This window comes from Paroedura picta, chromosome 1 (genome assembly GCF_049243985.1).
Source record: "Paroedura picta isolate Pp20150507F chromosome 1, Ppicta_v3.0, whole genome shotgun sequence".
NCBI lineage: Eukaryota > Metazoa > Chordata > Lepidosauria > Squamata > Gekkonidae > Paroedura > Paroedura picta.
This window is the reverse complement of record NC_135369.1, coordinates 27,592,253-27,617,632: the sequence shown is the minus strand read 5'-3', so window position 1 is coordinate 27,617,632 and position 25,380 is coordinate 27,592,253. Positions and strand designations below refer to the sequence as shown.

The 25,380-nt window shown below is 44.6% G+C and overlaps 2 protein-coding genes across 5 annotated transcripts in view; one reads left to right on the top strand and one right to left on the bottom strand.

Moving 5' to 3' along the window:
- Nucleotides 1–208: 208 nt before the first annotated feature.
- HADHB (hydroxyacyl-CoA dehydrogenase trifunctional multienzyme complex subunit beta) lies at nucleotides 209–20,459 on the bottom strand. 4 transcript variants are annotated; one of them, XM_077330819.1, is made up of 16 exons: nucleotides 20,327–20,459; nucleotides 17,666–17,740; nucleotides 17,269–17,310; nucleotides 16,375–16,471; nucleotides 16,220–16,264; nucleotides 14,646–14,745; nucleotides 11,036–11,123; nucleotides 10,194–10,381; nucleotides 8,784–8,964; nucleotides 6,893–7,014; nucleotides 5,483–5,562; nucleotides 5,336–5,383; nucleotides 3,865–3,952; nucleotides 1,425–1,499; nucleotides 910–1,074; nucleotides 209–725 (listed from the first exon to the last, which is right to left on the bottom strand). In XM_077330819.1, exons 2-16 carry the CDS (start codon nucleotides 17,730–17,732, stop codon nucleotides 690–692), a joined length of 1,422 nt encoding a protein of 473 aa, XP_077186934.1. In that variant the 5' UTR covers nucleotides 17,733–17,740; nucleotides 20,327–20,459; the 3' UTR covers nucleotides 209–689. The 4 variants fall into 4 exon arrangements, with proteins under 4 accessions (XP_077186934.1, XP_077186914.1, XP_077186905.1 ...); XM_077330799.1 differs by having other exon boundaries at nucleotides 20,256–20,413; XM_077330790.1 differs by lacking the exon at nucleotides 20,327–20,459 and adding an exon at nucleotides 19,965–20,122.
- HADHA (hydroxyacyl-CoA dehydrogenase trifunctional multienzyme complex subunit alpha) overlaps nucleotides 20,313–25,380 on the top strand; it is a 26,469-nt gene continuing 21,401 nt past the window's right edge. The window contains exon 1 of the mRNA XM_077330786.1: nucleotides 20,313–20,485. Within this exon, the coding sequence (XP_077186901.1) occupies nucleotides 20,401–20,485 (85 nt within the window). The 5' untranslated portion in view covers nucleotides 20,313–20,400. The remainder of the gene's footprint in view (nucleotides 20,486–25,380) is intronic.

Genomic DNA, 25,380 nt, shown 5'->3' with positions numbered 1-25,380 from the left:
GGCTAACTCTGTCTTGGGAAACTCCTGGGCCTCTGGAGAGTCCACCCTCCCAAGCTGCCATTTCCTCTGCCGGAATTGACTGCTGCAGGTTGCAGATCAAGCCTGAGATCTTCTGCATACAGAGCAGATGTTCTACCATTGACCCAAACAGCTGCTGCAATGAGCACAATTGTGAAAGCAGCAGATAAAAGCAAGGGGCACCCACACCTTGACATTTCTCTTGTTTATTAAGGCTGATGAGCTGTGAAAGACACTGTAGCCTAATGCTGTCCAAAGCCCACTTCCTGGGGCTTCAACAACTTTGTGCTAGCCTTCTGCTGTAAAATATAGCCTAGTTGATTTCAATTCAGATTACAGATTTTTAAAATGCCTAAAGCTTTGTGTTAAAACCTGAACCATTTGTCACTAGCCAGTCTCTCTTTCAGAATTCCTCCACTCCTGAACACTCTTCTCAGACAGAGAAAATTAATCATTTTACGTTGGACAAACTGCAGACACCCCTTACGGACATAAATAAAGCTCTTCAGGGACACGTCTGTCTACTCTTAGCTTTCACAGGCAGTTAAGAAAATATTTATAAAGGCCACCAGAAATCCTTTCTGCAAAGGAAGAGACACAGCTATGTTGCTCCAAGTGCCCTGGAATGGCACCGCTGTTTCGGGAAGAGCCGTTTGCAGCAGTTCTTGCTTTTACTGTGGGTAAAGTTCCACTATCATTGCATGACCCTGCAAGGGAAACAGCGACAGCTAGATTAGAGGCATGCATGGAAGAACAGACTCACATGATATACAGGGAGGAGGAAGGCAGCTTTACAAGGGCAAACCTGGTCTTTCTTGCCCCTGGAGTGCCAATGCCCCAAAATGTACAGAACTTGCCAACCTAAAAACAGTCAAAGTTCCCCGTTCTTACCTGTCCTCCTGCAGCACACGCAGCCACCAGCCCATACTGGCCACCCTCTTTCTTCAACCGGTGGGCAGCAGTCATTACCAATCGGCAGCCGGTGGCGCCAAAGGGGTGTCCCAGTGACAGAGACCCACCCCAGTTATTGAATTTCTCCAGGGGAGGGGCCCCAACCTACAAGAAGCAGGAACAGGAATATCATAAGCAAAAGATTCACACGTGAATAAATCACGCAAAAGTTTGCCTATAATGGGATACAGTCAGTTAGGAACATAGTAATGGAAGACTAGTCCTGACAGCACACATACCAGGCCAGCCAGTGTGGCTGCATAAAGACCAATGCTCTTTGCATAGCAGTAGGCTTTGGGGGGGGGGGGCTGGTTAGTTCCAATGGTGTCCAGTACGAGGTGACTTGCCCCCCAGCATGCAAGCAAGAGACACACAGAACATGAACGGAGGGCAGGCAGGGTTCCGCTGTGCGTAAACACACAGATTTACAATGCATTTGCTAGCCAGAACTTTACCTTAGACTTTCTGCCCATGTAGTTTTGAGCAAACCAATCTGAGTCCATAGCTTTCAGGTTAGCCAAAATCTGGCCCTAGGTAGGAAAGGAGAGCGAAAAACATTATAAGAGAATTCCTGTAGAGGAGAAATCACGAAGTCAGATCCAAGCACACAAATGCTCGCTCTAAGAGGATCTCTTGGGTCTCTTTGAATGGAGACATCTGATTGATAAACACGCAGGTGCCCAGGATTCACCTCTCTCCACAATTATAGGAAATGCACTGAGGCTTTTTGCTGTCTGAAGGAAAGGTCCCCAATTTTTTTGAGCCTGCAGGCATGGTTGGAATTCAGACACAACACAGTGAGTGAAGGAACATGGCTGCCACAAAAGGGCTACACGGTGGGCAGGGGGAGAAAATGGCTGTCACAGGAAGCAGAGCCAGCAACACAATGATCATCATTTCAGTCAGTGCAGGTCCTTATGATGTGGTGGCAGCTGCTGCCAGACACATTTTAAAATGTCTACACAGCTAACCAAATTGCCAGCAGACAACCAGAATCCTTGCAGTGCAGATGTCTACCTAGCCCCACCTACTTCCTAAAAACATTTAGCAGGCACTGGGAAAAGTTGGACCATAAGGAAGGCCGAGCGTCAAAGAATTGAGGCTTTTGAACTCTGGTGCTGGAGAAGACTCTTGTGAGTCCCTTGGACTGCAAGGCAAACAAACCGGTCAGTCCTAGAGATCAGCCCTGCCTGCTCCTTAGAAGGCCAGATCCTGAAGAGGAAACTCAAATACTTTGGCCACCTCATGAGAAGGAAGGATTCCCTGGAGAAGAGCCTAATGCTGGGAGCGATCAAGGGCAAAAGAAGAAGGGGACGACAGAGAATGAGGTGGCTGGATGGAGTCACTGAAGCAGTCGGTGCAAACTTAAATGGACTCCAGGGAATGGTAGAGGACAGGAAGGCCTGGAGGATCATTGTCCATGGGGTCACGATGGGTTGGACACGACTTCACAACTAACAACATAACAACAAAGGAAAAGTGTCAGTGAGTATCATTGCATCCATGGGCACCACACTGGGGACTCCTGATTTGTTTTACTCTTTAGGTCACTCATTCTCATAATCACCTATGAATAAAATACCATAATGTGAGGTTGGCAGTTAACTGTTCTTATTTTGCAAATGAGGAACTTGGTTGGCTGCGTTCAAATGTTGTGGCAAGCCTATTTCTCCAGAAAGGGCACCATCTCAGCCTGTTGTTTTCACATGCTCCCTGCATATCTGCCCCGTGAAAATAAACTGAGCCAGTGGCACCTTTTAAGACCAACTTTGTCAAATACAGTAAAATAGTATATCCTCAACCATTACATATAGATTCCTCTACCTATATTTAATGGTCGAGGATATTCTGTTTTACAGTATCTGGTTAAGAATGAGTGCACACAAAAATTCATACCTGGAATAAAACTTTGTTGGTCTTAAAGGTGCCCCTGGACTCAAACCTTTCTTCTGCTATACAGCTACCCACCTGAAAATAAACTGTTAATGCCTTCCTGGGATGGAGGATTTTTGCAGTATCTGAATGCAGTCAACCATTATGTGGTTGGACTGAGATTTGAATGCCAGCAGTGCTACAAGGTATATCATGTAATTAGATTTTCTTGGTGGAGCTTACCAGAGACGCTTAAACAAAAATTCCAAGAATTAGATTGACGCAGTTAATGTGGAAACCCATAAATCTGCAACAAACTAATTCTGGAACGAATGCAGGGCCAGGCGTGGAAGACAGGCAGTGGAGTTGATGGTGACAGCTGGGCAGGGCCATCTTCTGCACCCGGCCCTACACTCCTGACAGCCAGCAGCACATTGAGCGGAGCTCAGTGCTAGGCCTGGCCAGCTGCTGCCCATCTTCTATAGCCGGCCTCGCCATCTTGTGCGCGGGTTTAACAGGAATGGCCATGGCGGCTGGCCAGGCACAGTGCTAAGCCCTGTTTGCTGCACTGTCACTGCTTCTGCTGCCTGTCTTCCATGACCAGCCGTGGAAGATGAGCAGTGGGAGGAGGAGGCGGTGGCACAGTGAGTGGTGCTCAGTACTTGGCCTGGCCAGCTGCTGCTTGTCTTCCTTTCCATCTACTGGCCTGCTCCCTGGGGCTGGACAAATGGATGTCATGTACATAGTCATTTCCGTTTCAGGGAGCACGCCAGTAGATATGTTTCCATATCAGCAATGAAACATCAGCGAAAGATACTGTCCTCAGTTTTACAATCCAAAGAAGGCATTTTTATATGAAAGCACTCAATTTGCATGCTTATCTTTGGCTGCACAACTCCCTAGATTTCCGTCCAGAGAGTTTAGTCCCTTCTGGTTACAAAGTTAGCGAAGGTGAGTGGCTTTTCTTCCTATGGAGAGTATCCCAAGAGTCCCTTCCCAATACACAACTTTAGAAATACTTACTGCAAATGCTTCATGAAACTCAAACACATCAATATCTGCCATGGTCAGGCCAGCCTTCTCTAGCACCTTGGGAGTACCGTAGGTGGGGCTGATAGGGAAAAGAAAAGAGTTGCACTCAGGGACTTGTGGAGGAGACCCATCTGCTTCTTAGAGGAGTTAAAAATACCCATACAGAAGGCACCTGCCACCGCTACCCCCTTTCATTCCTCACAAATAAGGCCTTGAAGGGCTTTGCCTTGTATTATTCAGAACACAGAAGTAACACAGAACATGCTACCATCTCTATTTGGTGTACTGAGATGGGGGGTGGGGGGAGAAAGAGAGAGAGAGAACAGTCCAAAGATGCTTTCCCACAGTAACTGCAAACCAATTTTTTTTATAATATGGTTTCTACAGGTTGCTCAAGAATTCATGGTTATGCAAGACTCTCTTCCGAAAGCTCAAGGTACTCAAACTGGTACTTCTTGCCACTAGTTAATTGCTCAACCCTTGTACTTTTAACTTGGCAAACTTCAGCTGTAAATGTGGCTCCACCTTGTGGACAGATTGCCTGGGACTGCGGGAGAAAGGACACATGCCAGAGTCTCCATTGTGAGACTACTTGTTCTGCCAGGGTCTGTATCCCACACACCTGCCAGTCACATGGAATGCCTCCAGTCTAGCGCTTGGAAATCTTATCAACACATTAAGCTGCCTCGTCGTAAGACCAAAACTATTTTTAAATGGGGGAGGGGCTATCCCTAAAAGTGTTTTGAGAGAAGCCACCCCACAACATTTTTTCTATCCTTACTGAGGTAAGAAAGGAAACAGCAGATATGACAGACTCTAAGTATTTCTCAAAGCTTGTAAGCATTATTCTGGACCATTTTAAAGATATATATTACTTGGGTTGCACATTTCTTTTGAAAAAACTAAAGATACACCAGACCAAAGATATAAAGTGACACTTGAAGTATCTCCTGATGTTTTTGTTTTCACTGTAATGGGACTCTGTAGAAATTCCAATCTGACTAGAGCCATGGTCAAATGGTATCAGGGTTCACATGCTTTTTATTTCAGCAGGAGGGGGGGTCGGTTTAGAGACAGAAGAGAGATTCTGACAGCCTATGAGAGAAACAAGAATGGATCCATTCTTCCAACTGAGGTAACTGAGCACCAAAGGGACTGGGAGAGAAGGGCCAGGGACTACTGCAACCCAATCGCCAGAAATTCTTGCCAATGCCCGTGTCAGGGATTGAACTGGGACCTGCAAAGCAGGTGATCTTCAAGTGAGTGAAGGAACTACCATCTCCACTCGGCAGCCAGAAATCACTGTGCGCGGAGGAGCTGGAGGGCTGGGAGAGAACCAGAGGGCTGGCTGGGGATGTTTTGCTTTTGTTGCAACTTAAAGAATCCCACTGAGGAGGAATGTTTTTTTCACTGGCAAGATGAACACTGAGAAGCCTTTGAGGCCTAACAGCCTGCAACTTACCCAAGCAGCAGCTGGTCCTTTGGGTCCTGGGACACATATACAAAATCCCTGGATGAGAGAAGCAAAGCAAAGAGCTGTCAATCCGTGGCCAGGAGAGAGGATAAGCACAACACAAACAGCACTGAAAAGCAGAAGTCTTCCATTCACCTGAGGTAGGCCTTGGGCTTGTACCCCATTGCCAAAGCTTTCTCTTCCGACATCAGGAGGACTGCGGAGGCTCCATCCGTCTGGAAAAGGAAGCCAAACAACTCCATCAGACAAAGTAACAGAACTCTGGTAGCCTTCTATGTGACCTATTGTGCGACCTGAACATTTCCAGTTGGCACAATAGAATTTTACTTAAACTGAAAAACATTGGGCTCGATATTGTGTGGCTGATGGGTCTGAGTGAAAAAGATTTCAAGGCAATTTCGCATAGACTTGAGGATATCAAAATGCAAACGTTATCTTCCGTCCCATATAATAACTATTCCCCCCAATTTTTGGGCATTTCATCCAACTATAAACTCCTACCACAGGGATAGAAAGTAGATGCTCCAAGATCACCTATTCTCAGCCATCTAGCCACTGCACTAGTACATTTAGAAGGTAATGCCTCTCAATATACACAGGGAGAATTAGGGATACTCACATATGCACATGCATGCCTACACACATGAAAAAATCTCTGACCTCCAGCATGAAAAATTAGCCTGCTCATCTCAAGCTTATTCTCATCCCGACCTTCCCTCCTTGCCGATTGCTGTCTTCCTCTATGTCATGTTTCAGAGTGTAAATTATTTGCAGCATGGGCCTGGTTTCCTTCACGCAGCAAAGCACCCATGTCCTTCAATAGCACCATCATTTCCATCTCTTTGGCAATCAATTACAGCTGTTATTTACTGGCATGTATAACCTATTCTAAGGAGCCTCTTGTGGCGCAGAGCGGTAAGGCAGCAGACATGCAGTCTGAAAGCTCTGCCCATGAGGCTGGGAGTTCAATCCCAGCAGTCGTGCTCAAGGTTGACTCAGCCTTCCATCCTTCCGAGGTCGGTAAAATGAGTACCCAGCTTGCTGGGGGGTAAACGGTAACGACTGGGGAAAGCACTGGCAAACCACCCCGTATTGAGTCTGCCATGAAAACACTAGAGGGCGTCACCCCAAGGGTCAGACATGACCCGGTGCTTGCACAGGGGATACCTTTACCTTTATAACCTATTCTAAAGGTGTGGCATGAATGTGATTCTATTTCAGAAAGACATAAGCTAGCGATTCTTGAGCTTAAGGAAAACCCACCCAAGCCACTTCATTCATTAGTGAAAGCCAGGCTGAAGGGTAACCCAGCTGGAGTCATTTGCCAACTTTCTAATAGCATCTATGGTGGTACCAGGAGCAAAATACTGATAGACAAAGACTGAATTCCATATATGCATTAAAGCTGACCAGCTAAATATTTTAGCACACGTCTCTAGCCTTATGATTTTAGCAGTAACAGCTTTTGGAACAGCTGGAAACCTCCAAGGACACTGTTGTTGTTCAAGGGTGTTGGTGGGGGAGAAAACGCAGGTTTAACATTACCAGGAAAGAAGAGTTGGCAGCCGTGACCGTTCCGTAAGGCTTGACAAAAGCAGCTTTCAGTTTGCCCATCTGCTCCAATGAAGAAGGACGAATTCCATTGTCCTTCACAACAGTATCCCTGCCTGCGAGAATCAATTGAGAGGACAAATTAAGAGAACAAGGTGCCCATTGTGGCTTCCATTTCCGCTTCTGACCATTCTCACCCCCATCCTCGTGGCCTTTTCTTTTCCGCCTACAGAGCTTCTTTTCCCAGGACCCTGCCTCTTCGGCAAACAATTGTTGTACACTTGTAAGATCAGGGCTGTTGAGGCAATAGCAACCATCAGCCTCTAGGAACGGAGTACATCAGAGGCCTCTGGAACCATGAATTAGGCAATCATTTCTGACGGCTTCATCCCTATCAGGAAATCCCTTCGTGTTCTATTGCTGAAGCCACAACCTCTATTGTTCACGGAGGACAGAAACCTGCTTGAGAAAAATAAGCCTATCCTTTATCCTATGGTAATGAGGGGTCAGGGAGAAACGGGATGCTTCAGTCAGGCATGTAAAGCTAGGAGGCTATCAAAACTGGGTGGTCGGCATGAAAAGTAGTTTAGGGATATGTGCCATCCATGAGCAGGTTTTCTAATTTGTTTTCTGGGAGGAATCAATCCATGAACAAACCTGTATTACAGTCCGCTCGACCTTACTGTAGCATTTCACATTTTAAGCGGCTTCTAGTTTTTGAGGCGTGTAAGGCTCTATGGCTTTAAAGTGGGCTTGCAGTGTAGCAATCTTAAAATCAGTTCTGAAATATTTGTTGGGATCCAAATATAGTAATTTCAAAACTAACTCAGGCCATATCAAAACTCAGGACGTTACCTGCCCAGAGCGTTTGGAAGGGTGGGCTATAAATAAAAATTATTATTATTATAAGATGGCTGCAATTTCACACAAGTAGACTGGATTGACTCTGGTTTCTGTATACCAGCCTTCCTCAACGTTTTTACCATTGAGAAACCCCTGACACATTCTTCAGGCTTTGAGAAGCCCCAGAAGTTGCAGGATTGTGCAGAATATGGTTGGGAAGCATAGCTGTGCACACAACCCACCCGGGGGCCCTCCCCTTCCCACCCCCTCCAGACCCATCATTGGCCATGGGGGGGGGGCAGGCTGACCTGACCACATATGGTCGTATCACCCAATAAATGTTTAACAAATTTAAAATATATGTTAAAATTAATTAACTCCCACCCATTTGGGAAACCCTTCTGGGCCATCAAGAACCCCAGGATTTCCCAAAACTCTGGTTGAAAAAGTCTGCTCTACACCATAACTACAGCCTATGCCCATAATATTGCCTGTAGGACAGACCCTACACCCTCCTACTGCAGCCATCATGTCCCCCCACACCCTGCAACTGCTGCCACTGGGGTTCAGAAGATGCCAAAGAACTGGCTGCAAGGTAAGGGTATGCAGTGTGGGGAGGAAGCTGGTCAAAATCCTCTTCTGCTGACAGTAAATGCTCTGACCCCTGCCATTGCCTTTCTTGGCACTGGAAATGATGACAACATGGTCTGGACCAGTGGTTCTCAACCTAGGGGTCACATGGCCCCTTCTTCGGGGTCCCCAGGTTGGTTGCCGCCACGGTGGCGGCCACGACTGGCGGCAGTGGCAGGTGGCGGGGCAGTGGTAGCAGGTGGGGGTGGCAGGCAGTAGCAGATGGCCAGCGGCAGCAGAGCCATTGCAATGGCCGTCTCCACGCTGCCTGACTGTTGTGCTCGTGCGCACACTGCCCACACGTGTGCACATCGCTGTCACCGACCCCCCTGCAGTTGGGGGTCACAGCATTGGAGAGGCTGAGAACCGCTGGTCTGGACCTTCCACAAACTCCTTTGAGTGGCTGCTTTACCTGGCACTTTGAATGCAACAATATCGGTGAGAAGCCCATCATCCTGGGCTTTCTTGGCCAGGCTGTGAGACCGCAGGGCGTATTCGTCTTGCTCGGCACGTGAGATGGCGAAAGCCGCTGCCAGACGGTCTGCTGAGTGACCCATCGTCTCACTGGTGGAGAACTCTGCCACGGCTGGCAACTGTAGAAACCAAGAAAGCCCTCTGTAAAAATTGGCTCCCAGAAGTCTACCCAGCCAGCACACACACTGTATGTGTTCCCCAGAACTTGTCAAGCTCAAACTTCTGTCCTTGCTCTCCGTCTGTCCATGGAGGCTGACCCCTTTTTCTATTCCCCTTCCCTCTCACTTCTGGTTCTCATCACAAGCTCATTTGCTATCAGCTCCCTCAGCTTCTTGCTTCTTTCTTCCTCTTCCACCACCACCAGACCTTCTATCATCCATGCCTGACCAGCCTCAGCCAGGTTTCATCCTCTTCCAGACCTACTTTAGTTTGGTGAGAGCCAGTTTGGTGTAGTGTTAGGAGTGCAGACTTCTGATCGGGCAAGCTGGGTTTGATTCCCCACTCATCTTCCACATACAACTAGGTGGGTGACCTTGGGCTCACCACAGCACTAATAAAGCTGTTCTGACCGAGCAGTAATATTAGGGCTCTCTTAGCCTCACATCCCTCATGGGGTGTCCATTATGGGAAGAGGAAAGGGAAGGCAAATGTTAAGCCATGTTGAGACTCCTTCGGGTAGAGAAAAGCGGCATATAAGAACCAACTCTTCTTCTTCATCATCTTTTTGCAAAGTCTTTCCCAGAGTCAGCTGTACCTTCTCTTGCTTTACTATAGCAGACACATACTTCTGCATTCTCATGGACAGTCCCCACTGGCTACTGGACATGGGATTCTGGTTCAACCTGACTATTGGTTTGCATGTCTTCTGTTCTGAATGTTCCATGCCAGCACATTAATGAACACGAGGTCACCATCCTCTCCATAGCGAAGGGGAAAGTGGTGGTGTCTGGATTGGACACAAATATTCAGTAGCTCACCCACTGGAGCCACAATGCTGAGAGCTCTGAGGAGTTACCATTCATGATATCTCCAGGATGCATAAATCTTTAGACAGAGAGCCACATCTGAGTCTGTGCTCGCTTTTGCATCCACCAACTGGGATACTGGCTCTTCCCATTTCTAGCAAGAATGCTGGAAGCATGACAAGCAAGTCCTGGGAAAGCGAACAGAGACCCGGATGTGGCCTTCACACTCCCTCTACTGTTCTTTACGATCCCTGTAGCTCATAACATTTCTTCAGGAACACAATCCCATTAGCCCGTGCTGGCCAGGGGGCTGAGTGGCTGGATGTAATTGGCCCATGTCTGATTTATTCTCAGAGAAAAAGGAGAGGGAGGCGGGATTTTACCTCAGGAGCAAAGTAATCAGGACGGATCCTGGAGATCAAGGACAGCCTCTGACCCAAGGTCTTTGCCCTCGTGAGACCTAGCATAGTCTTCCTCATCTTCCTGCTGTGTCTGATGGGAACATCTGACATCAGCTCAACGCCGCCTGCAACCACTACGTCACACTGGCCAGAAGCAATGAGACCGACACCTATGGAAGAGAACACCAGGAAGCAGCATTATTCAGCAGGGAAAGGCAGCTTCTTTTTTATTTAAGGAAGGATCGTCCTCCTGCAGATTTGTTCCCTAATGTTTAGTGTCTTTTTACCGCATCCTCCCTCCACAGAGCCCCCCCCCCATTCTTTCAGCTAACCCAGCCTTGTCTTTGCACATTCATCAGACTGCTTAATCTTAGTTCCAGAGTCCAGCAGTATCTTGAAGGCTAACAAGATTTCCAATGGAAGCTTTGCCTCTTAAGAGCTTACACCCTGGAAATCTTGTGGGCCTTTAAGGGGCTGCTGAACTTGATTTTTGCTCTTTGGCTGCCAATCAACACAACTGCCCACCTGAAGCAAGTTACAAAGTACCTAAGGCAATATACAACAGTACAACAGTAAATAATAGAGCACACAAAGACAGAGAGTTGGAATTCTTTCTCAGAGCACAGCTGCTGCACAGACTCTAATTGAAAACTCAATCCCAAAACCCATCTTTCTTATGCAGTGCCTCCCCAAGTTCCTTTTGTTCATTTCTTGCTCCTCAGTCTGCATTGTCCTTGTGTTATCAAACCACCATCCTCCTTTTAAGACTTTCTGTTATTTACAGCAGCAAGCTCATCCTAGTGCCCTTTTTTGGGCTCCCATACCTGTGGTCATGGCCTGGTTTGAAGAGATGCAAGCCATAGTGACAGTGTGCGCAGGAGTCTTGTCTGAGAAGCCAGCTCCCAAAGCAGCCTGCAAAACAGAGAGCACCAAGGTCATTATGCACCTGCCAGAGACAGCATTAAGAACGGCACCCTTCAAAATGTAAAGAGCTTTACAGCACGTGCCTTGTTTGAACTCACAAAAAAACGTCATGAAGTAGCCTGGGCTGAAAGACGGAGACTTTTTACTGTACGTTCATATTGAGAGCTGAAGTCATCAATAGGATCTTTTAAGGACAAGATATTCACTGCATATAAATTCAGGTCATGTGCAGAGGGCTCTAGTTATTAACCGTGAAGGTTAATGGGGCATCAGTGATCAGGCAAAACCATTGTGGTCTAGCAGTAATAAATGTCAGGCTAAGTTGAAGAAGACACAAAATAAGTCCCCACTTTACTGTGAAACTTCCTAGGCGACCTCGATCTACACACACTCTCTCAGCCTCACTTACCACACAGTTTTTGTCATAATAGAATTGGGAAGGAAAAGCCATGTATGCTCCTTGGAGGGTGGGATAAAAAGAGAGCTAGCTTGGTGTAGTGGTTAAGAGGGACAACTTCTAATCTGGCGAGCAGAGTTTGATTCTGCACTCCTCCTCCACATGCAGCCAGCTGGGTGACCCTGGGCTCCCCGCAGCACTGATATAGCTGTTCTGACCGAGCAGTGATATCAGCGCTCTCTCAGCCTCACCCACCCCACAGGGTGTCTGTTGTGGGGAGAGGAAAGGGAAGGTGACTGTAAGCCACTTTGAGACTCCTTCGGGTAGAGAAAAGCATCATATGAAAAACTTTCTTCTTCTGCTAAGGTATGCCCCTGAATATCAATTGCCAGAGGTGGAAAAAAAAGTGTGGTACAGCCTTCATGCCCTTCTTCTGTGCTTTTCTGGCTGGCCTTTGAGGGATGGGGAATGCTGAACTAAACTGACCTTGTTCTTATGCAAAACATTCTTACTAAATATGCCATAGATACCCATTATCACGCTGGAAAAAGTGTTACATAAATGATAAATCATTATTGTCATTTATGTTGTGGAGTTCATTGGGAGAACATGTTTTAAATGCAGATCGTCCCAGGCTCAAACTTTGACATCCCAGAGTAAGATGCTGGAGAAGAGTTGCTAGGCAAGTAGGCAGTACTGAGCTATGTAGGTGAAAGGTCTGATAGTATATACCAGCTTCATGTGACAGCAGGAAAATGTCTGAGTCAAACACCCTTAAACAACTATTGCCACAGACCGACACACCTCAATTGACACACAGCCAGCTGGGTTAAAGGTTAGGACAGCACTGCAAGTTAAAAGTAAACTACTGGGATTGCTGGATAGACCAGGATAGATGGAACAAGTCTGTTTAGCAGAATGGATTATGCAAATTCTTAACTGCAACAGTATTTCTGAAAAATACCAGCTTCGCTACTGGAGGTTCACGTTCTCAGAAAGACATTCAATTACCTAATGTTCAACCGGTAACATTTCCTCCATTGTTTTGCTACTGAGCAACAGCCACTGAAAGGGGAGACTGTCAACAAGTGGTGATAAAGAGGGACAGTTTCCACGTCATCATCATCTGTGGTGTCAGAGACTTCCAAAAAACACTCCGGAGCTGAATCCAAAAAACACTCCAGAGCTGAATCCGTAGGCCAGAGTACACTAAAAAAGATCTCCTTTAATCAATCAAAAAGGAATAAACTTACTGACACATTTCTGGATGCTGTAATTTAACAGGAACCATGCTCTGCTCTGCACAGGACATTGAAGCTGCAAGGAATTGACTTTCACAATGGCAGGAGAATTATCTGGGTGCTCGCTGGCCACCCAAGCTTCTATGCTTGCTGCTATTCCTGTTAATGTGTTTTCTGGCTGGTGGGTCAGCCTGGGCTTTGGGCCTTGTCAGGCTCTATCAACCATGTTCCAAATCCAGCCGAGGTGGGTGATACGTGTGTTTCAGGCTCCTCTGTTGTTCTACCCCTGCCATTGTCCCTTTCGGCAACTGCCTGATGTTGCAAGTTTCAGCTACAAAACTTTGGTGCCCTGCAGACTTGCCTGTACTTGAAAAGCACCATGACTTGCAACACTACACAAGTATAAGCACTCATAGGTTTAATCTGGTTTGGTACAACACCCTGCAAGATCAGCCCACAAGCAGACCAAAAAGGCAGGTTTAATTAATATAGCAACCATAGCTACAGCTTCCGCTTGAAGTGCACGACCTGAACAGGTGGAATTTCCTAAATGAACTCTGTGATGTTTATAGCCCAGCTCTGCCAAAAGTGAGTCCCAAAATAGATTATAATGAAACTTGAAATACAAATCATTATGGCCAAGGAGAGGAAAAACTGAACTAGGAGAGGACTGAGTAGGAGTTGCAGTTCCCTTAGCCCTGTTAGTAATACTTCATCATCAGCACCAACAAAGTATACAGCTTATTTTCGTCAACAGGGACCCCACAATCTTTAGTTCGCCTTTGTAACTCATCTAAAATTTGTGGTTAATGGGACATCACTTACTCCAGGGGAGTAGGGAAATGTCTCAGACATTAAGCTTAAGCTGCCTTAAAGAGGCACTTCACAGACTTTCCATATTACAACACAAGATCAGAGCCAATCTGCCCTCCGTTCTCTTATTATTAGTTCAGAAGGAGAGTTGGAACTCCTCTACGTAACACTGTGCTTCCAAGGCACTCTAAGCACTTCTAAGACTTGGGGCTGTGTTCAGTTTTGGGCACCACAGTTGAAGAGGGATGTAGATGAACTGGAGCATGTCCAAAAGAGAGCAACAAAATGGTGAGGGGTGTGGAGGTCAAGACGTATGAGGAAAGGTTCGGGGAGCTTGGTCTGTTTTGCCTGGAGAGGAGATGACTGAGAGGGGATCTGATAACCATCTTCAAGTATTTAAAAGGCTGCCATATAGAGGATGGAGCAGTCGTTTTCTCTTGCCCCGGAGGGACGGACCAGAACCCATGGGATGAAATTAATTCAAAAGAAATTCCGTCTAAACATCCAGAAGAAGTTCCTGACAGTTGGAACAGTTTCTCAGTGGAACAGGCTTTCTCGGGAGGTGGTGGGTTCTCCATCTTTGGAAATTTTTAAACAGTGGCTGGATAGCCAATCTGACAGCGAGGCTGATTCTGTGAAGGTTCAAGGGGTGGCAGGTTACAGGGGTGGCAGATGAGCGATAGGGTTGTGGGTGTTCTGCATAATGCAGGGGGTTGGACTAGATGACCCAGGAGGTCCCTTCCAACTCTATTATTCTATGATTCTTACCCTTTCAAAGCTTGGGGACAGTGTCTGCTTTGGAAAAGCAAAGTGACTGTATAAATAATTTCACTTGCTATGGGAGAAAGTCTAGTCAGACATGCTCCCCAGACACTGTGGAGTGGTGATGATAAAGAAATGAGTTGTCGGCTTCTGTTAATACACAACGAGTGTCCTGATGAAGCCAAAGTAATCCACAGACTTTGCTTCCCAAACCGGACTGTACAGATATTTAAGGTAACATTCCTTCTGTTTTCTTCACACAATATCATAAGGTGCTTTTCCCTCCATTTAACCCACCTCTCTGGCAACATTGCTTGTTTTCACCTCTTGGATGACAGTGCCATAAACAATATAGTCAACAACTTCCTTTGGTACATTGGTCCGGCTCAGCAAGCCCCTGAGGGAAGAGGTCAGAGGAAGAAGTTATTTTTACGCAACCAAAAGAACCACAATAAAAACAGAGGCCTCAACAGAAGGGAAGTGAATGTGCCTGGCCAAAGATTACCCTACACATTCAGGGCTACTTCATGTGCACTGGTTCTAACACTGCGAACCACAAGCAAAGTTTACAAGAACAAATCTGACAGATCTGGTCTTGAATGGAATCTGGTCAGAAGAGGAAAAACAGTATAGAGTTCTATGCAGGTAAGCCCAAGCAAGTAGGGCCAGCTGCTTTCTTACCCATACAGCTTACTCTGTGTCTAAGGAGTGAAACATGAAGCAATTGTCTGTGCCATAATAAATCAGAAATACCTCCAGAAGTAGACAGAGAGATCATCAGGAGTTGGAGTGTATGCTACTCCCCTATCCTTTCCTCTTCACCTATTTGATAATTGAGCGAGGGATGGGATTTTTAGCCGTCATGTTAGTAGATTGATGTTTTAATGGGAATTTCAATGGGGTTAGTTGTTGTGACCCGCCTCGAGCCTGTTGGGAGAGGCGGGAAATAAATCTAAAAATAATAATAATAATAATCTGAAGAGCTGGGCTTTGTACCCTGCTTTTTTACTACCTGAAGGAGTCTCAAGGTAACCTACAATTGCCTGTACTTCCTCCCCCCACAACAGATACCCTGTAAGGTAGGTGAGGCTGAGAGAGCTCAGAGGGAACAGTGACCAGCCCAAGGTCACCCAGCTGGTTGCACATGGAGGAAGAGTGGGGAATCAAATCCAGTTCTCCAGATTACACGCTGCAGCTCTTAACCGCTACACCAAGCTGTTCTTTGACACCTTTATAAACTGGATGTTAGCTTCCATGCCATTATCACCATCCATCTCATTTGTAATAAATGTTGAGGCAGTACTACAAGATGCATTGATTTTTCAGTTTGGACTGTCTTAGCAGAAGACAGAATCTTAGCAGAAGTGCAGTCAAACCTGGACAGAAAATGAAAAGGGCTGGAGGTTCCTGTCTCAGAGTAAGCCAGACTTGGACCAGCCACTCAGAAAGGTTTTGAGACTCTTTGCACTTCTATATCACATAGAATCTCCAGAGCCTGAGGCAAAGCATAACCTTTTAAAAAGAAGTCAGACATGCCGGTTCTAATCCGTCTTGTTCACAATGACTTGGTATCAACAGCATCCTCAGCTCAGCCCAAGATCCTTGCTCAAAAGGCCTATGACTGGAATGGTAAAGAAAAGATGGAAACTGACAAATCCACAAGTCATCTCATTCCATAGGGGCAGGGAAAATGGGTCAGAAAAGGCTCCACTGAGGAAGGACCTGGAGGAGAAATCTGGTCAACAGACAGGAAGGCTATTCAAGACTGAGAAGTGGGAATAGGGGGACAAACATAGGCTCCTTCAAATTCCTCCATATCTGAACTGAGTGACACTTTTTTCATATTCCCTTTAATGAAATACACTGCTTACTGTAGCGATGCTCTGCTCAAGTCATGTGGCATCAGATCTGAATACCTTGGGATTAAAGGAGAGGAAAAACAATGAATGCCTGAAGGATATAGGATGTCTCCCCACCTTCCTTATTTCATCCCAGACATTTGGTCAAGGAAAAGTTTAATACTTACGTGGTTCCTGACTGCAAAAACGGAATGCGAACTCCATCCACCAGTACAATATTCTTCACCCCATTTTTGGCTAAAGTCTTCTTAGTCTTGGGTTGAACTGAAGCAAGAGAATGTCAGATACAGCTTACAAAGATCCATAGCAGAACTTCTATAGATTCTAAACAATCACAGCCACCATTTTGAAATATCAGGCTATATGGAGCAAAACCTAAAACATTGTGATAAGTGTGTATAGCTCTCTAAATACTCAGAAGCACTACAAAATACAAAGCATCAACACTGACTACTTTCCCAAGGGTTAAAAGGACCGAACACTCAAGAGCAAATAGGAAAAAGGCAGAACTTACTTTGTTTAAAATGATGTGTAGTTTTCTGATGTTAATGAAATTGGACTAAAAATGCTACAGTGAACTGCTTTGAAAGCTTCTCCTGTTCTGTACCTTAGCCCTTTTTAAAGTCTTGAATAAGCATTTATTTGTGACCTCTCTTTGACAATATCCACATTCCGTGAGGTTCCCACCGATTTCCATAAGGAAACCTTTATTGGTAAGCTTTGGAATTGATTACAAGTTTACTACTGTATAATCAGAGTCCAGTAGCACCTTTAAGACCAACAAAGATTTATTCAAGGTGTGAGCTTTCGAGTGCAAGCACTCTTCCTCAGAGTGCTCACGCCTTGAATAAATCTTTATTTATTTAATTTTTAAATTATATTTATATACCACCCTCCCCGGGGGCTCAGGGCGGTTTACATAATAACATAATATGTAGCTCTTAAAAGAACTACTGGACTCTGATTTTATTGTGCTACTTCAGACCAACACAGCTAACCCTTGGAATTTAAGTTTACTACTTGTCTTTCACAGAAGAGGTCTAAGAACAAGCTTGCATTACCTGCTGCATTTAACTGGTGTGAACAGCTGAATGACCTCACAACTGAAAAGAAAGAAAAACAGAATACTCAAGTTTACAACAAAAATATTTTATCAGCCTTCCAGGAAAAGGTCAGAGTCCAACATCTAGATGCATCAAAATCAGAAAAAACATCCATATAAATATTTGCACTGGAGTAAAAGATGACATTTTAAAATATCAAGTGAGTTCTAGACCAAATCAAGCTTGAACTCTCCCTATATGTTCTGAGACTATCATACATGGGTCATGAGAAGACCCATGTGAGAAAACAAAAGTTCAGAAACTCAGATAGTAGTATATGTTCTTAAAAAAACAACATAGTAGTTTAATATTGAAATCTTTCTGCAAAGGACCAATGCAAAGGAAGAGCACTTACAGAATCTGGCAGTCCACACTGTCGCAGCTGGAAGGGTTTTGACAGTACAAGTCAATATGGATGTCATTTTGAATTCTGGAAAGGAAGAACAAAAAAAAAAAGTAATTAACTCTGCTGGCATGTCAGCAACATTCATAGTGGGCATCCAGCCCAGTTCACATGCCCATCCAAGAAAGTCAACCTCACAGTTAGAATGACTTCCAGATCACTGCCAAGTCTTTAAAATGCTCCCATTAAGCAGAAACTGCAACCTCATCTTAGGCTGTGGAGGTGCATGAAAAGATGCTGTCTCACTTCTTCTTTAGATAAAAATGCTGAATAAAGGTAAAGGTAAGGGTACCCCCTGTGCAAGCACCGAGTCATGTCTGACCCTTGGGGTGACGCCCTCTAGCGTTTTCATGGCAGACTAAATACCAGTGCCTTCCCCAGTTTGCCAGTGCCTTCCCCAGTCATGACCGTTTACCCCCCAGCAAGCTGGGTACTCATTTTACTGACCTCGGAAGGATAGAAGGCTGAGTCAACCCTAAAATGCTGAATATTTCCCTGTAATTTGTTGAAACTTGTTTTTTCCTTCTATTTTGTTTGCTGGGTTAATATAATAAGGTGCCTTGCAAGACCTAAAATGATTGCAACCATGCTGAACTAATCTGATTAAAGCTTTCTTTTTTTTTAGAACATGAAGTTTCACTGAATTATGCACAGCCTACACTTAAATCCATTCTCTACAACTTAAAATTTTATTTTAAAACAGAATTCCTGAGTGTTAGCATTTATAAGGAATGTACAAAGTTCTCCTTTGTCAACATTTAGTTCAAAGCTGTCTTTTCTCTCATACAGGCTAGAAAAATCTTTTAAAATATCCATGCTGGGAACAACATTTCAGAGGATACTTAGGCTACAGTGGGAGAGGAAAGGAAAGAAAACTGGTTCTGCAGAAGAAATCCTTCAATGAACAGAGAAATGTCAGTGGATCTAAGATGTTGCCTAAAGTTCTTGTACGCATCTAGTTAACTGTCAACTCATCCTTCATAATTTAAGGGGCTTGTGTTACAACAAGTTAGTTAGCTTTTAATGTGCTACATGTCTGTGTGGTTTTCCTATCAAATTTAACTTGCACCCTCTCCTTTTCTAAAACCTATCCCAACACAAATCCCTTCCTATAAACATTATGCTTTACAAACTTGTATATAAGATCACTGTTTCCTATAATCATAGAATTGGAAAGGGCCATACAGGCCATCTAGTTCAACCCACTGCTCAACGCAGGATCAGCCCAAAGCATCCTAAAGCAAGAAGAAACAAATGTACCCTCAGGCATTAATCATCCTGCAAATACATGTTAATTTTATAATGTGTAAAGCTGTGGTAGCAAAGACAACTATATTAGTCCCTGGCCTGAATTTCACATCTGCCACAACAGGTTCTATAGTAGAGAGGAAAAGTTCTAATCCTTAACCAAATACTAACTTGGGCACTTCCGAGGAAGTTCACCCATGCTTTGCCCATTTTATATTTATCAGAGAACACTTTCAAGGGCATCATCATGCATAGACACTTTGAGGCCCAACAACTGGAAACCATCAAGAGGAAGCAGTGCGTATTGGGAATTGTCCACCCCACTACTATACACTACTATAATTGGCTCTACGAAAAGACTCAACTTCTGCACAAGCCATGAACTAATTTTTAAAAACATAACGGATTTAAATTATAAAGCTGCTTGGGAGTCAACTGGGGTTATGAATTAAGTGCAAATACTTCAATAAATAAAAGAAGGGACAGGAGGCCGAGTCCTCCTGTTTGATTCTCAGTACTTTACACGAACTCTTTTAGGAGGCCTTAGGCAAGCCGCTTTCTGTTAGTTTCAGCTCCCCAACCACACTACGGGAACAATAATACCTGCCTTACAAGTCTGGAAGCACCTAACAAACAAGAACCTGCCCGGCTGTGGTTGGTTTTCTTAAAAACAGAGAACCCCTGAAAGTATTGTAGTTAATTACGGAATAAGTATACTCACAATACTAGCAGCGACTCCAAGCTTTTTAATTAAAAAGGAAAGCTGGTTCGTGCTTATTGACTAATATCACTCATTACTCAGCAATAATTAAGTCAACAGCGACTCTTCCGCTGTCCTCTCAGGGCACGAAAAGGAACTAAGCTCCGCCCACGACCCCTTCCCCAGCCCTTCTGAGCAACCCTTCTTCTCTGCCTCGAAACCGGCGGCGAAATTCGAACTCAGAACCCGCGGAGAGAGGGGAAACAGGGAAGCCCGACGGAGCCTCCCGCCAGCCGCCTTTACCTCCTACGCAGCGAGCAGCGGCGACTCCCGGTGCAACGAGCAGTTCCCCTCGCTAGCCTGACACTCCGAAACCCCGCCCCTTTCCGTCCTCAAAAGCGCCATTTCCAGTGAGGCCCCCTTGCTAGCCCTACCCTACCGTTCGACATAGTCGCCCTAGCCTCTGCCTAACCGTTGCGGGCCTTCCCCGACGTATCGCCAGTGTTTCCCTATAAGGGCCTACTTATAAAAAAGACGAAGAGAAAATTTTAAAGACAATGGCCGCGGAGTAAAAGAGTGGTGCGCCGAGATTACCAAGCAGGCCCTGCTGAAGACAGCCCTCTCATGAGACGGCTGCGCCCGTGGAAGTGGAAGGCCCCGCCCACCTTGCCTGCCGTGCCCTCCTCGCCAGGGGCGCCTCCGCTGCTCTCAGTCCGCTCGACCTCCCTGCTGGGCTAAGATGGCGGCAGCTGTCAGAGCTATCGGCAGTTTGACGCGCTTCACGGCCGCTGCCAAGTATTGCCCGTCCCGGCGCCGCCTTCCAGGTGAGGAGGTGGAAGGGATGCCGGTGGGGCGTGTGAGAGAGAAGGGTGGGTGAGCAGGGAGTGCCCTTTCCTCTGGGAGTCCCCACCAGTCTCCCGCGTATGTCTCTGTTCTGCAACAAGTCGCTCTCCCCCTTTCTTTCTCGGGGGTGTGTCTCCTTCTCCTGACCTTCTGCCATGTTTCTGGCTGCCCCAGAACCCATTTTACTCTCTGAAAAGGGCTTATCCCATTCATACAGTAGGCACCTTAATGGCGCTCATAATCCTCTCCTACAGTATAAATTTGCTTAAAACAAGAGTTTATTGCATCGGATGTATGAAATGAGCTCTGAAACACAAGATTATGCTAGAATAAATTTGAACGGCGTTTAAGGAGCCTACTGGATTTTAATTTGCTGTTGCACAGCCACCTTTCTGGAATTCCCAGCCATACAGTTTCTAGAGTTGGGAGAGAGCTTGGAAAGTTATCTATGGCATCTGTTTCGCCACAGTGGCTTGCCAGGTATTTTCAGAAAGCCCACAAGCAGAGATTTGAGGCTCCCTCCCCCATTGCTATGGTATAGTCTTTGACACTATAGTCTTTGACACATAGGCTCTTTTTATTTTATCAATCATAATAACTTCAGGTGAGTGGCTATGTTAGTCTGAAGCAACATAGTAGTTTAAGTCCAGTGGCGTCTTTAAGACCAACAAGGTTTTATTCAACATATAAGAGTTGTGGGCAAGCACGCTTCTTCAGGTATATTTAATAGTTGTCTTTAGTCTTATTCAGCATAAATCTGTCTAATTCCTTTCAAAGCCATCTAAATCAATGGTCATCACATTGTCTGATTTTAAAATGTCTTGGCTTTTTTCAGGAACACAGGGACAAAGATCTAACATAATAAACAAGCAAATAAAGGAGTTTAAACAGACTTCTGTTTGTCACTCAGCACCTGAGGCTGAAAATATGCTGTGTGCACAAATTCTCTTTAGCCATATAATAGTTGGGAAAGACTGTGTGACCCCAGGCTTCTCCAGAACCCTGGTTGGGAATACCTGATCTACACATTGAAAGTGCTGATTATCCCTGTGCAAGGCTTGTGCCAAAACATTGCCTGATGCCCAGCGGTTCGGAATCTAATGGATGTACTGGAACAAAGGATATGAAGTTGAGAGAGTCAAACAAGAAAACTCTTTTGTCCTAGGTCTAATCTAACTGGCTCTTCTGTTTCAGTGGTGCTCCTTTGTGGTTTTATTGTCTCTAAGGCTATCCCCTGTCCTGGGGGATGACGGCAGACTCCAAGTCATAGTGCTTGAGCAACTTGTTTGATAGATCTTGGTTATAGTTTCATTTTGACTCATACATTGGTCAAAATGGGGTTTTGTTGCTTAATCCTGACTGGCTACATCTGCAGTTACCAGTTCCATAATATATAGGTATTAATTGTGTAAATTAAAAAGGGAGGTAGCATGACCTTGTGATGAATGAGGTTTCTGTAGGCCACACGCTTGTAAATTGATTTGCACTGACTCTGATAGTAGTATTCTCACAAGTGTATCCTTTGTGTTCCTGTTTTTTCCAGACTCTGAACCTATCATTTGACCTCAGTTTTATTTACATATTTTACCCTTATTGGTCTTCTTTAGTTAGAGATGCTGCTCTTGTTCTCCATACTTTCTCCCCATTCTATCCAAAATATTAGAACTTAAGAAAAGCCCTGCTGGATCACACAAGTGGTTCATCTAGTCCAGCATCCTGTTTCATAGAGTGGCCAGTCAGTTCCTCTAGACAGCCAACAGGAGAACATAAAGGCTGAGGCCTTCCTCTAATGTTGCCTCCTGGCTCTGGGACTTAGTGCCTCTGAATGAGGCAGTTCCCCTCAGCTCCCATGGCTAATAACCATTGATAGTTTTACCATCCGTGAATCTATATAATCTTTTAAAGCTGTTTGTTCCTGTGGCCATCGCTACATCCTCCAGCAGCAAATTTCACGTTTTAATCACTCTCTGTAGTATTTTCTTTTGTCTGTCCTGAATTTACTGGTCATCCGTTTAATTGGATTACATCAAGCTCTAGGTTTTCTTTGTTAGCTCTCTCTACTGCATGCAAAATTTTATAAGCCTCTATCATGCCCTTCCCTTAGTCAAGCCCTTCCCTTCTAAACTGAAAATTCCAGGCTCTCCAGCCTTCCTCATAAGGAAGGTGCTCCAACTCCCTAAATATCTTGGTTGTATATTCTGTACTTTTTCCAGTTATGCACTATCCTTTTTGAGATACAATGACCAGCACTGTAGACAGTATTCCAAATGAGGCCACACTATAGATCTGCCTTTCTCAACTTTTTTACCGTTGAGATACCTCTGAAACCTTCTACAGGCTTAAAGAAACCCCAGAAGGGGTACAATTGTGCAGAATATGGTTGGGGAGCTTAGCTGTGGACACGCCCACCCAGGGACCCTCCCCTTTCCATCCCCTTCATGTCCATCATTGCCATTTGGTGGGAGGGCTGATGACCATATATAGTCATATCACCTGTTAAATGTTGAACGATTTTTTTAAATATATTAAAAATTAATTAACTCACACCCATTAGGGAAACCCTGTCAGGGCCATCAACAAACCTGCCATGGATCTATACAAAGGCATTGCAATAATGGCGGTCTTTATTATCAGTCTCTTCCCTAATAATCCCTAGTTTGCCTTTTCCATTGCTCCAATATGCACAGTTGATGCTTTTATTGAGCTATACACTGCCACCCAAGATCTTTTATCCTCTCCGATAATTATAGGAGTGTTTGAGACCCACTTTGTGTGGCCACACAGTTGTAAACTGATGCTGTCTTGACTGTACATGAGGTTTGGAATCCTTAGATTGTTTTACTGAGGTCCTACAGGAAGTGTTTGTAACAACATTGTCAATTTTATAACTTGATTCTGTTGGCTCTTCTTGCCCCAAAGCTGCTGTTTCCTTTCGGTTATATACAGGCCCCAAGATGTTCAGATGGGAATGCCTGCTCAACTTGTTGCTTATGCAATGGAATGCAGCCCTTCAGCCGTGTATTGTGACCTGCTAGGATGTTTGTCTCTCCAGGTCTTCCTTTCATGAACAGGTGGCAAAAACTAGGCGTTTTCTCAAGTTGCATTTACTTAGTTGGCATTAATGTGGGTTTTCCAGAAAAAAATTAGAATTGAAAAACATTTTGGGAAATTATTCAATGTCTTAGAGAGTGTCTTAGAGAGAGAGTCTTAGAGAGATAAAATAAGTATTCTAAATGTTTCTGTCACATTTCCACCAAACATTAAAACCTTAAAACATTTCAGACATTGTGACTGAGTGTATTTCTATTCTGCCCTCCCATAAAGCTCCATGTAAATGTTCTGAAATGTTTTCTGTAAACTGCCCAAAGCCGTAAGGAAGGGCGGTTTAAAAATCTAAATAAAAATAAAGCTCAGGGTGGTTTACACAAAACATAGGGATATACATTGCAATCATAATTACAACAACCATAACAGTGGGAACCAAATTTGAGTAACGATATTATAACAGTTAACAGTAAAATAATAACCTTCTAAACAAGAACCCGTAGGGAGGTCAGTTGCGTTCATTAACTTTAAAAAAATATTCAAAATACATATTTATTTTAGTACATCGCGCTCATGTTATGTCCTGATAGCAACAGATATTTGAACTGGAATATTTGAATCTTAGTTTAAATTTTGTGTCCTATGTGGAAATTATTTTTATTGGAACAACGTTTGTGTGTGTGTGAAATGCTGTCAAGTTGCTTCTGACTTACAACAGTCCTGTGAATTAATGATCTTCAAAATTTGCTGAAGACTGGCTCAGGTCTTGCAGACTTCCTTTGTCAAGTCAATCCATTTCATGTTGGAATCTTTTTCTTTTCCTGCTGCCTTCAGCATTCCACAGCATTATTGTTTTTTTCCAATGTCATCTCCTAATGCGACCAGAGTACAATAGTCTTAGTTTGGTAATTTTAGATTCTAGGACGTGTTCAGGCTTGTTTGGATCTAGAATCCACCTAATTATCTTTTTGTCGGTCCACGGTGTCTGTAAATCCTCCAGCACCGGATTTCAAATGAATCAACTTCACATCAGCCTGCTATATGCCAATTTTCACACTGATACCTAGTAATGTATGGTGTGAATTATGGTAAGAATTACCTTGATCTTAGTCACTAACGATATAGCCTTACACTTAAATTAGAACAATATGTATGTGAATTTAAAGATAGTATAGAACTGCAAGCCCTGACCTGGATGGCCCAAACTAGTCTAATCTCATCAGATCTTGAAGGCTAAGCAGGACTTGCCCTGGTTAGTGTTTGTATTGTTGGCTACCAGGCAGGTTGTTATACAGAGACAGGCTTCTCTTTAAGTTGTTATAGAGACAGGCTTCTCTTCTCTAAGTTGTTATACAGAGACAGACTTCTCTTGTGTTGAAAACAGTGTCTCCCTAAGTTGGCTGTGACTTGATGACATTTTCTACCACCAATAGAACTACAGAGTAATGGTATAAATTTCCCAAAATCTTTTGCTATGTGGAACAAGATGGAATCTCCTGGAGAGTGAGATTAGTATGGCATCAAATGAGACAGGAGGATAAGAAAAGAAATTTTTGTCACGTTCCTTGACCACAAGCTTGTGAGATAGTGGAAGGGCATGTATTTTTTGAAATGTCTTGGAGGAAATGCATGCACCAGTTCTGCTCAGCCTTAGGACAGTGTCAGTCTTCTAACATTCTTCTTCCAGGCTAGGCTCCACATTTTGCAAGAAGAGATAATAAGCAGTAATTTCCTCCACATTCTGAGAGGCCTCAAGGCTAAAGTCCATGCACTGCAAGCCAAACAGGCTTCATGTGCTACTTGATTCCTGTGCTTTTCTTTTCCACAGGTA